Source organism: Chanodichthys erythropterus, chromosome 20 (assembly GCF_024489055.1).
Source record: "Chanodichthys erythropterus isolate Z2021 chromosome 20, ASM2448905v1, whole genome shotgun sequence".
In the NCBI taxonomy this organism is placed as follows: Eukaryota; Metazoa; Chordata; class Actinopteri; order Cypriniformes; family Xenocyprididae; genus Chanodichthys; species Chanodichthys erythropterus.
Window position 1 is genome coordinate 31390922 of NC_090240.1, and position 13208 is coordinate 31404129.

The 13208-nt window shown below is 36.4% G+C and overlaps 1 protein-coding gene across 1 annotated transcript in view; it reads right to left on the bottom strand.

Moving 5' to 3' along the window:
- Positions 1 to 61: 61 nt before the first annotated feature.
- spryd3 (SPRY domain containing 3) overlaps positions 62 to 13208 on the bottom strand; it is a 50131-nt gene continuing 36984 nt past the window's right edge. Inside the window, exons 8-11 of the mRNA XM_067370943.1 lie at positions 10363 to 10420; positions 4221 to 4340; positions 3940 to 4073; positions 62 to 2375 (exon numbers count right to left, since the gene is read on the bottom strand). Coding sequence (XP_067227044.1) covers positions 2241 to 2375; positions 3940 to 4073; positions 4221 to 4340; positions 10363 to 10420 — 447 coding nt within the window. The 3' untranslated portion in view covers positions 62 to 2240. The remainder of the gene's footprint in view (positions 2376 to 3939; positions 4074 to 4220; positions 4341 to 10362; positions 10421 to 13208) is intronic.

The window sequence follows — 13208 nt, forward strand, 5'->3', positions numbered from 1 at the left end:
ACATTTCTGTGTACATTCAAATGGGCTCATTTATTTAAAATGTTGTGTTTGTATGAAAATGAATTTGACTGCAACCTGAGTCCAGTTTGTGTGGAAATAACTATTTCTTTATTATATACACATTAGCAAAAGAGTGCATGCTACAACTAGAGCAACATATCAACATCTTTAACACAAGTCTCCGTTTAGTAAGACTGTGAACCCAGAACGATTATTACCCATTTATGCGCCAAGCAACCACATTCCAGTCAAGGAATTCAGATGATCTTGGAGAGGACAAGCGCTTGGCTTTTTGAATAAGCTTAACCGATAGAGGTATTTGGTTTTGGCTTCCCTGTGCTGTCAATTTATGTCTGGAACACAAGCAATTCTTTATGTTAAATGATATGATCTGGAATATTCATTTCACCACCAAATGGAAGAGCTTTAGTTGATTGATTTCCATTCCTCTCTTTAGAGTGACAATTTTTCTAATCAACCTCATGATTCACACTGAATATTTAAAATAAAAATGAAAAAGTAGCAGAATCTTTGATAAACATGCAGGGTGTTATAAACCATGGATAAACTTTTAAATTAATAAATCAAAGCTCCTTTTTTCAATGATGAATGTCCTTTGAAAGTCCATGTGTCAAATATGACTATGGCTATATTCAGAATAGCATACTACTCTTCCTATTTCTGCAGTATATTGTATACTGTGCATAGCATTAACATTTATGCATAGAATACTCCTAAAAATGGCAAAATGTGCACACTGCACTGGGTACTGTGTCCCACAATGCAATGCACTCATCATGACCTTCCATTTCCAGCAGCCAATGAACACCAAATCACTTATTTATAGACAGAGCAATAAGCAAACAATGTCCTGACATTGGGCTAGTATACTGTAGGATGCAACTTAAGAAACCGAAGCACCTAAATTAGGGCAATACAGAGAAAAGTTTAATATCACTGAAAGATTCCATTTATATAAAACGAAGGAAAAACCATACTGAAAAGGGACAAAATTAGATATTAAATTTGGCAAAGTATGTAATATGAAAGCGTTTTGTTCCATAAGTGATATGTAACAGAACAGAAGAGGAAGTGCATTATTGCAACAGCGAGGTGTGCAAAATGGCATCAGTTCAGAAGTCTGGAGGTAAGCATCATGGCCACTCACCAATTGGACTATCAGCTTAAGTTGAGGCATCTCTAAAGTGCTTGTGGCATTTGTGAACCGGTCGAGTTCACATTACAGTGGACAATGCCTGAATAAACAGCTCCATGTTTTTAGACTTGACTCCAAAGTGACGTCTGCCCTGAAATATTTGATAAAACGTCCACGAACTGAAGTAAAATTCTACATTTACAGAATGAAGGCTAAATGAACTTAAACTGGTTTGTAATGATGCATTCATAGACATACATAAACATGAAGTGGCCGATTCAGTGTTGTTTTCCAGTCTAGTTCTCTCTGGTCTGGAGCTGCTGAATGGCGTTTCCTGATGACAGTGAAAGATATACAACGAGAGACAACACAACTCGCCTTCACTGACATCGCAATTAGCAATTACTTCATGCCATTTACTGGCAAGCACATTCCCCTCAACCGCTCATTTTCAGACAGAAATAATAGCGAAAAATGGCACTTGATTAAATATGACATTCAGAATGAATCACAATAAGAAAAACGACCATAATATGCTATCATCACCTTCACAAGTCATGTGTGAGAGGGAGTGCTTGAGGAAACCTGAAGTTAATTTGAACAATAACATAATATTAATATTATTATTAATAATTATCAACACCCTCATACCGTATCTTTAACTTTCTCTAGGGTGTTTATTAATATTCATGATTGATTTAGCTAAATAAATGTTTGTATAGCAGCCAATACATAAATTTACATATATACATGTACATTAAAAAATATATAATTCAATATATTTTAATAAACTAAATGCATCTTCGTACAATATTATTTCGGTGACCATTTAAACAGTTCTTTTGAGGCCGGATATTAAACATTTCCATGCCATGAATCCCTCTTTGTGGATTCACAGTAAACCATTTTAAGCTGAGGTGAAAGCTGTGGATATGTTCTACCGTGAGACATGCACTGGAGTGAATGTGTTAAACTTTTTTTGAAGTGCTTTCTGACATAAAAAAAATAACAGCGTAAGTTTTTAGCTCTTTTCCATCCTTTTGTGGGCGAGTCTGGCTGACAGCAGTGCGAAGGTCCTCGTTTATTATCCGCTGAGTGGATGGAGGTCCACCTTCACCTTTTCCCCGCTGCTGAGCATCCCGATAGTGGGGTAGAACCCTCCGGCCGGGACCACCACCTCCCTTCTCCCGATAATCTTGCCGTTCCGGGTGAAGAACACCTAGATGAGCACAGAGGGGCGACAGTGAGTCAGCATTTCCACAGCTGGAGAGGGAAGACAGTGAGTCAGCATTTCCATAGTAACAGGGTATCCGACAGTCCTGGTACACACTAATGCCAAAACTCTGGCTACTTCAGGACAAGTGATCAGCACAAGAAAACACTTTGCAAACATCTGTTTTTTGAGCACCGAGGGTATTCTGTGTTCCAATAAGCCCTTCCAGGCAAGTGGCTGAAAAATCTGTAAGCAAACTCATCTGAACTACATCTGGGATATCCTGTACCCTCAAAAGACAGCTCTTATGAGAGAGTTTGACAGTGAGCTGGTGTGTTGAATCAAGCACCTTAACTCTCACCCAGTGGGAAAAAAATCAGAAACTGGGTGATTACAGAGTCAAAAACAGAGTCAAATATTTGGCACAGTGCAGTCTTGATAGTATAACATCCCACTGGGAGACCTTAATGCATTAATCTTCTGTGAAGTTAAAACACTTCACTTGAATGAATGTTATATTACCTCCAATCGGTTTTAAAAAATAATGGCTATTCATTTGTTTAGCAGTCCAAACTTAGACTTTGAGCTCTTCGGTAATAAATAACAATTTGGGTTTGTGGCTCAGGTCATTCAATTAGGAGACAAGAAATGCAAAGTGGCATTTCGCCACTATACAGAGAATAAGTTGCAATTATTTTGCTAGTCCTGAAACGGGAAATGTTACATTAACCTGTTAACTGCTGACGCCTTTCTGTGTTTTTATGTGGTCTCAAAAATGTTCCATAAATCTCGGAATTTTTATTCATTCTGACAATATGACAACAAGCTGCAACATGTTTTCTTTCAAATGAGTCTACAATGTTTGAATTTCAAAGGCTTCATGAATTCTAATTTGGATATGGGTTCCAAATGGGGACACAAGTTAACAGGTTAAGGTATTAGTTGTGTTGTTAAAGCTTATTTATAATACTCTTGAACTTGACAATATTTTCTCTCTCCTGGTTATTTCTTTGGTAGTGTCAAAGAACCCAGAGAAAGCCAGAGTCTTAATTGTTATAATTGTTGTATGCAATGGTGTAATTCATTGGCTAAAACAGCCCAGCACGAGCTGCAGAGTCACACAGAGTTCACTGATCACATGACGGGAGTAAAGGCAAGATGACTGACAAGACCATGCCGGAGGATTCGTTGCTCAACACAGCCTAAGCATCAGACAAATTTCTTATCTTGTAGAATGCGATCTTAGCATCACCGCTCCCTATACACAGAGTACATGCGATCGCAAATTCGAAAGCAAAACTAAAATGTGTGCGCTCATTCAAAAGTGATTTCAATACCCCCCATTTTGAGAGCATCTCCCTGATGGGCGCAAATTAGGCTACATACAATATCTTCTAATATCAAACCTATCTTAGCCTGGGCTGTGTAGTTGTAACTATCTCTTAGCTCTGTATCTGTGTGTGTATGTATATATATAAAACTGATAATAACTGAGCACCAAATCAGAATATAAGAATAATATAAATATTATATATATATATATATATATATATATAATAAAACCACTCACCATAACCTTCCGGCCCTCATGTTCTTGTTCTGGGTCATCTCCCTCTTCCTCATCTTCATCATTCAAATACAGTAAGTTTTCGACACGTCCCTGCTTTTGTCGTACATCAGCAGCATCCCAGTCATCAATTTCATCTAACAGAGAAACCCGTTGAGCTGGAGTGATTAAAAACTTGGACTACAGTCCTGACAAGCATGCTAAATGGATCAAAGTATTCATTGGCAGTAAAATGGGAAGTTTCTTCTCATCTCGTTTAATGAGCACAACATTCGTGTTCTCACCTTCATAGTCCAGCACGTAGTCACGAGGAAACATAATTCCGCAGCCCATGATGTCCCCTTCGAAACAGCGAGGGCCAAACTGGTCACCTACTCCACTTCCATGGAAAATCTTCCCATCATCTATGGAGCAGATAAAATGGACAGTTCAAATGCAGCTCCTTTCATTAGTAAACCATGACCTTACATCAAATCTGATGTGCAAATCAACTCTAAATATCCTGGGCATTAACACTATAAATATTTGGAGAAAAAAAACTCTAAAGTAAAGAAACTGGACTATATATTTATATTACATTGTGCATATTTATTATTTTTTTTTAAAGAAAGAAATACCTGTATTCAGCAAAGATGTATTAAATTGATCGAAAGAGACAGACATCTATAATGTTACAAAATATTTTGTAAATATTAAACATCATTCTTCTTTTGAACTTTTTATTCAAAGAATCCTGAAAAAATGTATCACCGTTTCCACAAAAAAACTACACAGCACAACTGTTTTTAACATTAATAATAAGCTTATTAGAATGATTTCTGAAGGATCATGTGACTCTGAAGACTGGAGTAATGATGCTGAAAATTTAGCTTTGCCTCACAGGAATAAATTATGTTATAAAATATCTTATTATACAAAGCATTTATTTGAAATTCTAAGTTTAAGAGACTAAATCTTACCAACCTCAAACTTTTGAAAGGCAGTACGAACGGTAATATGCATATTTATATATACATATAAATATATATCTTTTCGGACCATTAAATCAACAAATCCCTATTTGTGCCCTATTAATTTGAGTGCCACCTCCACCTGAAATATCATCTGCTGGTGTCGCTGTTGGACAGTATCACTGTAGGTTAAAATGAGTTCTTTACTCTGTGCTTGAGCTCATATTTCATAATATTTGTTTATGTATCTCATCTGATTATCTTTTTAAAGCCTGCTTTTTGGGTGACCCATTTATAGTCAATGATGGAGGTAAAAACTCATCATCTGAATTAATTGTAGGACATAAAGAAGCAATGCTAAAGTTAGTGCTTCGCATCAGAGCACTGTCAAGACCTGACGTGAACCTGAATAAGCAAGCACTAATGCAGCATTCCTCACACATTTGCTCTTAATGATCCAGAGAAGTCTTATACTCTTCATCCAGAAACTGACAGGATGAAAGGAGATGTGCTTTCATGCCTCTGTACATTTCTTTCTACCAAGTCGAAGTTCTCCTTATATAAGAAGATAACAAAACAAAGAGACAACAACAATCAAGAGCAAGTGAAAGAAAAACACGGAAAGGTAGCCTGCAGACAAAAAACCTTATTGCAGTGTGTGGCTGGTAAATATTTGTCGAGTTGTCATGGGACCCGTTCCCAGCTCAGGATACTGTTTAAACAATCCCTATCTGAACACGCGGAGGGAGATGAAGACACTGTATCATTATGATTCCCATGTGGGCCTCCGTCCCAACACCACACTCTGCAAACACCACGACCACTGTGGGAGAGGAAGGCAACTAAAAATAGATGGGGGCTTGGGCACGCGCTCTCACCAAGCCTGCTAGAGAGCTTTCAGGCCCTCTGGCACCCGAGCTGGCAGGAAACGCTACACCGGAGCGCAGAGAGGGCTTTCCTCGAATGTCAGAGCTGTTCTCTGGAAAAGACTGGGAACGTAGACTTGCTTCCGCAAACAAGAAGGCCGCTTTATGAGCCTGGGGGCTAAGAAAGGAAAAACTATTTGCTTGTTCATGTCGTCAACATTTTAAAGTAGCCTAAACAGGGAAGGGTCACGTACCCCTATTGCATTACCAAACCTGTACTGAACAAACCTGAAAATAGTGATTTGCGTAAAGCAACTGTGCCAACTATTCTGACCCACTTGGCACAGTCAGCAGATGAATTAAAACCGGAACGGGGATCATATACGGCATACAATCGGTGTTTCAAACTCTAAAAAAAACAACAAAAAAACGTATCACATGACTTCCAACTTCATTTCCCATCAAAATGAGATACAAATAGCCCCTCTGTCCTTGGCTATGATGCGCAGTGAGGACACTGACCCTCAGAGCGACAAATCATGGCCGTAACGTGTCTCTACGTGATGACTAACAGGATTATGAGTCATAGATGTGGGCCTCTTATAGATCAGGGCAGGACAATGAGTCATGCCCCCTAATCTGACCCGCTTCTGTGGCAATGCCAGACCTCCATCAGCGGGTGCCGCAATGAGGCGCAGAAAAGATATGCCCCATAAATGCAGCTCCGCAAAAGCTGACAAGAGAGCTTGACAAACTACATCACCCTGATGCGAGCGATGATATGGCTGAATTCTTCACAGTCGAGAAGAACACAAGGCCTGGGTGAATTCACTAGCAAATAAACAAACTTCCATCACTTCTAGGGAGGCACTGATATGAAAATTTGCATCGATACAATAGATAGATAGAGAATACTAAATACTGCTTAAAAAAAATAGTATTTTATATATATATATATATATATATATATATACACACATACACACACACACACACAGTCAAACCACAATTTATTAAGCAGAGACCTTGAACATTTCATTCATTAATATAGTTTATTCAGTATAGTAAAAAAAAAAAAGGTAATAAAATATGACAAGATCTCAGAGTTAAACTGTCAGAAAAAAATAATCTTAATTATGTCAGATAACACTTAAGCAAAGGTCAAAGTGTCTGAATAATTATTGGTTTTTAGAGAATTTTAAAGAAAACGTTTTGGGTATAATATGTTATTTTGCTATCGTCACTTACATAAATTAACTAATAAATTACTTACATAAATGAAAATATCAAAAATTAAAAAAAACAAAATTTCTGAGCATTTTTTGGTTTGACTGTAATATATATATATATATATATATATATATATATATATATATATATACAGATATACACACACACACACACACATACATATACATATATATATATAATGTATATATGTGTGTATGTATATATATATATATATATATATATATATATATATATATATATATATGATAGATAGATAGATAGATAGAGGAGAGATAGAGAGAGGGGGAGAGAGTTATTTTGATATAAAATATTTATCTATAACAAACATATATATTTATATTTTACGATATATGAATTCATAATAAATTAATACTTATTTTTTAAAATTCAATACAAATTTGTCTAAAAAAAAAAAAAAAAAATCACATACCTATAAATGTATGCACATGTGCTTTTTATATTTAGGGTACAACGGGGCTAAAGGCGTACCGGGGTAAAAGACGTATTTGATTTAATTCTCCTCTAAACCACTAGATGGCACAAAAACTTGACGCAGCACTTTTCTAAACATCCACTTTTCAAGATGCATGTGGAAATTTGCCTGATCCTTAATGCGATCGCAGGCAGCAGCAGAAAGCTGATTCTGTGCTAATTTAAATGTAATACTTCATGTTTTTTTTTAAACGTTTTAGATTTAAGTAGCAAATGACTGAGTACTAGGAAACCAGATATTTATTTTGAAATTTGCTAAATATTATATTTAGCAATGGTTTTAAATTATTAAAACTATTAAATATCAAGTGAGCATTAGATTATGTGCCCCGAAGCCTAATTCTGAATTCGGAAAGGTACAGAAAATGAATGACACATTCTATGAAGCCCCTAATGCAACCGTCTCCATTGACTCTATTGCGTGAGGCTATCATTTCTGACCTATTACAAAAAACAGAACAATGTCTAAAAGCTGCTATGTGACAAGGTGTACACCAAACAAGCTAAAAAACCCAGAAGTTTTTATAAGCTGTTGACCCAAAAAACGAACGTTTAGAACTAAAAAGTCAGAAATGACAAGGAGGCAGCCTCACGCAATACAAAGTCAATGGAGACGGTTGGATTGTTCCCCCCCAACTTAGTATATTAAGCGGTATGTTGATGTCAAATTTATGTTCGCTTTGAGTCGTGAAGTACTTTACGCCAGACCGCCTTCTGTATTCAAGTTATGAATAAAATGTAAACTGGCATCACTTTCTTCATACGCTGAATATGGAAGGCGGTCTAGTGGAAGCTAGATATTTCACCTCATAACTTGTTAAATATTGATATTTTTTTTTTTTTTTTACACAAACACATCAATTCACATCAGAAGGCCTTTATTAACCCCCTGAAGCCGTGTGGAGTACATGTTTATAATGGATGGATGCAGTTTCTTCAGCTCATTCTCGTGACTCTCGTTCACTGCAATTATAAAGCTTGGATGTGTCAGGATATTTATTAATATTTCTCCGATTATGTTCATCAGAAAGAAGAAAGTCATATACACCTAGGATGGCTTTAGGGTGAGTAAAGCTTGGGTTAAAATCGGAAAATCCATCAGAAGTATCATGGAAAACAGATCTATCCATGTCCAGTCTATCAAATAAGATTAATAAGTGCATTTTTATAGCATCTCTATTGTTAAAGCTAGAACCAAAATAACCCACTAAAGTTAGTAACGTTGCCACATTAGTCAACATCCATATATATCAAAAAATCAGAACCGTCACTGTTTATCTGGCTTACATGCAAAATCCCTCACCCTTAAACAATAGGCTCTGAGCCACCAAAGATGCACAGTTTCACTCAGGATGATACTCAGTGACTAATCTGTTATGTGAAGTGGTATGAAGGCATGAAGGGGTTGAGTATAAAGATTGCCATCTTTACATTGAGCAGCAATCTTATCCGATATCAACTTCCTTTGAGCTGCTTTGAAAGATGGGACCTGTGGAGTGAGATAGGGCTATTTATCCTCCTGCCATTTTCAAGAGGATTGGCTTCTAATCAACACACTGATCTCATCTCTACAATCCTCTTATCATCATCCAGGACCTCCACACACTGTAGAGATGGTGCCCATAGATGTGTAGGCTTGAAAAGAGAAGAGGAGCCAAATAATAAAGCTTAAAAAAAAGTCACCACCTGCAGGAATTCTGGGTAATCCATGCATGACCTGTGATAGGAATACAACCAGAGATGACAAAACGGAGAAAACAAAACAAACTTTATGTAAACAGGATCTGAATGTGTGGAGTCATGTGTATAAAAAGAACTATGTTGGGAAAAGAGTGAGTACTTCTACATTACATTAAAGTTTAATTTCAGATTTTGGAATAAAAGGGATATACATTTTCTTTATATGTCCTACAATTGGCCTGGGCTTATGATGCGTTCAAGTCATGACAGATAGATTGTATTTACAGGAACATTCTTTAAATGGCAAAATGGGCTTTCAATAAAACTTGGCTGCCTATGTAGTATAAAGGTGAAGATATTTTTTAAATCAGTGTTATCTGACTAGATAAAACAGAGAAAAAAGGCTGTCTTCCCCTTCGCCAAACTTCAACACTCATAATGCACTGGTCAGAGTCAAATACCACCTTGCTTTAGTAGGAAATACTTCATAACAAACTTTGTCATAATGTCAAATTGTATTGTTCACGGGTGCAAGAATTGAAAGAGCAAACGTTTAGTCAGTGAAGGATCCAGAACATTATAGACAGTGGCAAAAAGCTGCGAAGAATCGTAAATATGGAGAGATCATCGATATGAAAAATCTGAAAAAACTGTGTTTTTTGTCAACATTTCATCCTGGATGACTATGAACAGTGTTTTAGGCCAAATGCAGGTGAAAAAAAAACTGAAAGAAACTGCCATTTCCCCATCTTCCCCAATAGATGCAGCTAAATTAGCTAAGTTGCAAGTAAAAATGTGATAGTACTGTACAATTATGACAGAATATGTAATGATTAAATTTACCTTCATAAATTGAATAAAAACATTAAAAATATTATTGCTGATTTTTTTGTAAAAAAGGTACATCACCATCTTACTCCAAGGTATCGCAATTACGACTTCCCTAACCCTAACTTATAAATACGAAATTTCAAGGAGGTCTTGAACACACCAATAGTGCATATGTGGCGAAAGAGGTGACAAACTGTGCATTCAATCCTTCAAACTATTTGATTACGCACTGTGTTATGTATATTTAGACAGATGAAGACTAGACTGACTAGGTAAAAAATTAATTTAGCTCGAAAATAACTTTACATATGAACATACTGACTGCTGTAATGACAAGACTGAACTTAACAACTCACCTGCGTGATATGCAACAGAACCTCGACTCCAGCCTGGATGCCTGTTCTTTGGGTAATCCTGACGAAAGAGAGGAAGAATAAGACACATATTCTAATAATTAGACAACAGTCTGGTTTTATAGATTCCAATGACGGATTTACTGCAAACACAAACTTGTGACGCTTTCACTTTCCACAATCTCACTCAACACTTTCATATTAATGTGGTGGAGAAAGGATTGAGATCTATAGCCAGAAAACAATTACAGCATCACAGCTCATTGTTTTAGGTTTAAGAGTTGCTGTCAAATAACAGCAAAGGTTATGTTTTTTTTATATACAGATACACCTTGCCAGCAAAAACACGAGGAGCAGCCAATATTTTGATAAGATCTGAGAAGGAATTAACATGGAAAGATATTTTTGTATTTCTCTGTTTTCATTTGAAGAGACTATTAAAGTCTATTTACATCAAAAATTGTAGCAACAATTCATTATATCCCTTATAATACATATATGATACATTCATAATACACCTTATAATCTTTAAAAGTTTTAAATTGTTAGTCACCATGAAATTTAAATTGACAATTTTTTTTATGTAATATCGCAGTATTTATTATAAATGATTTATCTTTTTTTTCTAATTCATGTGCCCTCTTTAATCAAACTGTTTACTGGTGCGAGGGCATGACAGCCTGTCACTCACATGAGATGACTGATGAGATGGTAAATCACAACCATCCAACCATCAATTCCCAAAGGACAAAATCAAGCCCTGCCCTACATTTTTTTCTTGTTCAAGAAGCCGTTTCACTGGGATATACCTCACAATAGGGAAGAAAATAAACTTTCATTTCATGCTGACTGGTATCATCAATAAATATTTTACAGAATTATTCCACCTATGCTAATTTTAATTCATGTTTAATCATAATAAATTGAAATTAATTTATATAACTTAAAAGACTAAAAATGCTAGTTCATACCTAATACATTAAGTAATGTTAATGAATTGAACCTTATATATGCTGTATAACCTGTTATAAAATCAAAACATCACTTCTTAACTGAATTCAGAGTAAATATTATGTACAATAAAATATTAGATAGATAATTAATTAATTGTTAAATTAAATCAAAAACCCATATGCACAATTCAAAAGTCAGATTTGAACTGTGCAGATTGTTTTTGATTTGCTGCATTTATTTATGATTTAGTGCCCAAAAAACATTTCTCATTATAAATCTTGAAAACAGTTGGGCTGCTTAATATTTTTGTGGGAATATGATCGATTTTTTTCAGCATTAGAACATTCAAAAGAACACCGTTTATTTGAAATATTTTGTAACATTATAAATGTCTTTACTGTGTTGGCATTTCTGTAATCTGGTCTAGGGGATTACATGGGGATCTGTTTTGGTTAAGGCTGATAGAGGGTTGTGTTATGGTTCAAGTCGAGATCTTTTAATCTGTTTATCTAATAAGGAAGAGGAGGAAACATAGACCGGGGGACTTAAAACTGATTTTTTCACGATACAAGCTCGGACCTAAAACGGACAGATGATTTAAGCGCGAGCCACAATATCCCGTTCTAAGAAAGTAAGATGACACTTTAACATCCCTTAGTCCGTTTTCCACCCCGCTAGAATTGTGAAGCGCTACATCGGCTCCAGCGCAATGAAGTTGTGCAACAGAGTGCGCGGGGATGATGATGATACCTTAGGTGAATCTGACAAACAGCTCGAAACATGTAGAGACAATGGAGTGGCGCTCTCTGGAACAACACATGAGAAAGTACACTGTTTGCAAACATTACTTAATTTCGAATGAGTTTACATCTGCGCCCTGACAAGGTGAAAAATGATAGCGCATTCCATGTATTCGTACGATTACATCTGTGCTCTATATCATGTACCATGTATAAACATACAAGCAAACAGACACTTCAAACATGCCACGCAAAGCACACAAGCCATCAATCACCCCGCTCGCCACAGCGACCCACATAACAGTTTTTTCAATCTGTCAAATGAAATTATATACCACATACTCCTGTTTGAGAAGAGGAGCTGTTCATGCATATAGCGTTCTGGCCCCCTGAGGAGACTGCAAAATCCATTAGAGAGAAGCATCGAGCTTCCAAGAAACACAAACAGTAGCATATGTGTCCGTGGCAGAGCCCTATCAGATCCACCCGGGGCTTTTATGTGCGATACTCGAGCTGCCTGCATTTCCACACTGTGGCAAAGACAACAAGTAGCAGAGAGGCTGCCGGTGGAGGCAGATGCACATCTGCACATGACATACAGCGCAGAGATTAGGCCAAGAGGGTACCTGCCCCCAACAACCACAATACGGGTGCTGGGAATGGCATTTGTGCAAGCTCCTGTCATCACGAAACAATGAACTATGAGCACTTTTAGAAAACTCTTAAAACACTTTTAATTTGACCTCTGTCAGTGTATGTGGGTCATTGACGAATAAGGTTTTTAAAAGAGATTATGTGGTTTTATAATCATTTAACACTGCTTTTGTCATTTTTTACAAGATGGACAAAATTTGTCACCAAAAAAAGTTCGGTTTTACCGAATTACACTTTTGGTTATACCAAATGACGATATTTTCAAACAATGCCAACAGGCTGATATTTAGCTAGCTGAAAAAATAAAATAAATATTAATAATAATAATAATAATAATAATTGCTAGCTAGCTGGCAAAAGGAAAAAAAAAAAAAAAATTTAAGATTTATTTTTGCCGTTTTTGACTATTATGATAGGACAGTGATCAGACAGGAAGCGAAGTGGGGGAGAGAGAGGGGGACTGGATCGGGAAGGACCACGAGCCGGGACTCGAACTCAGGT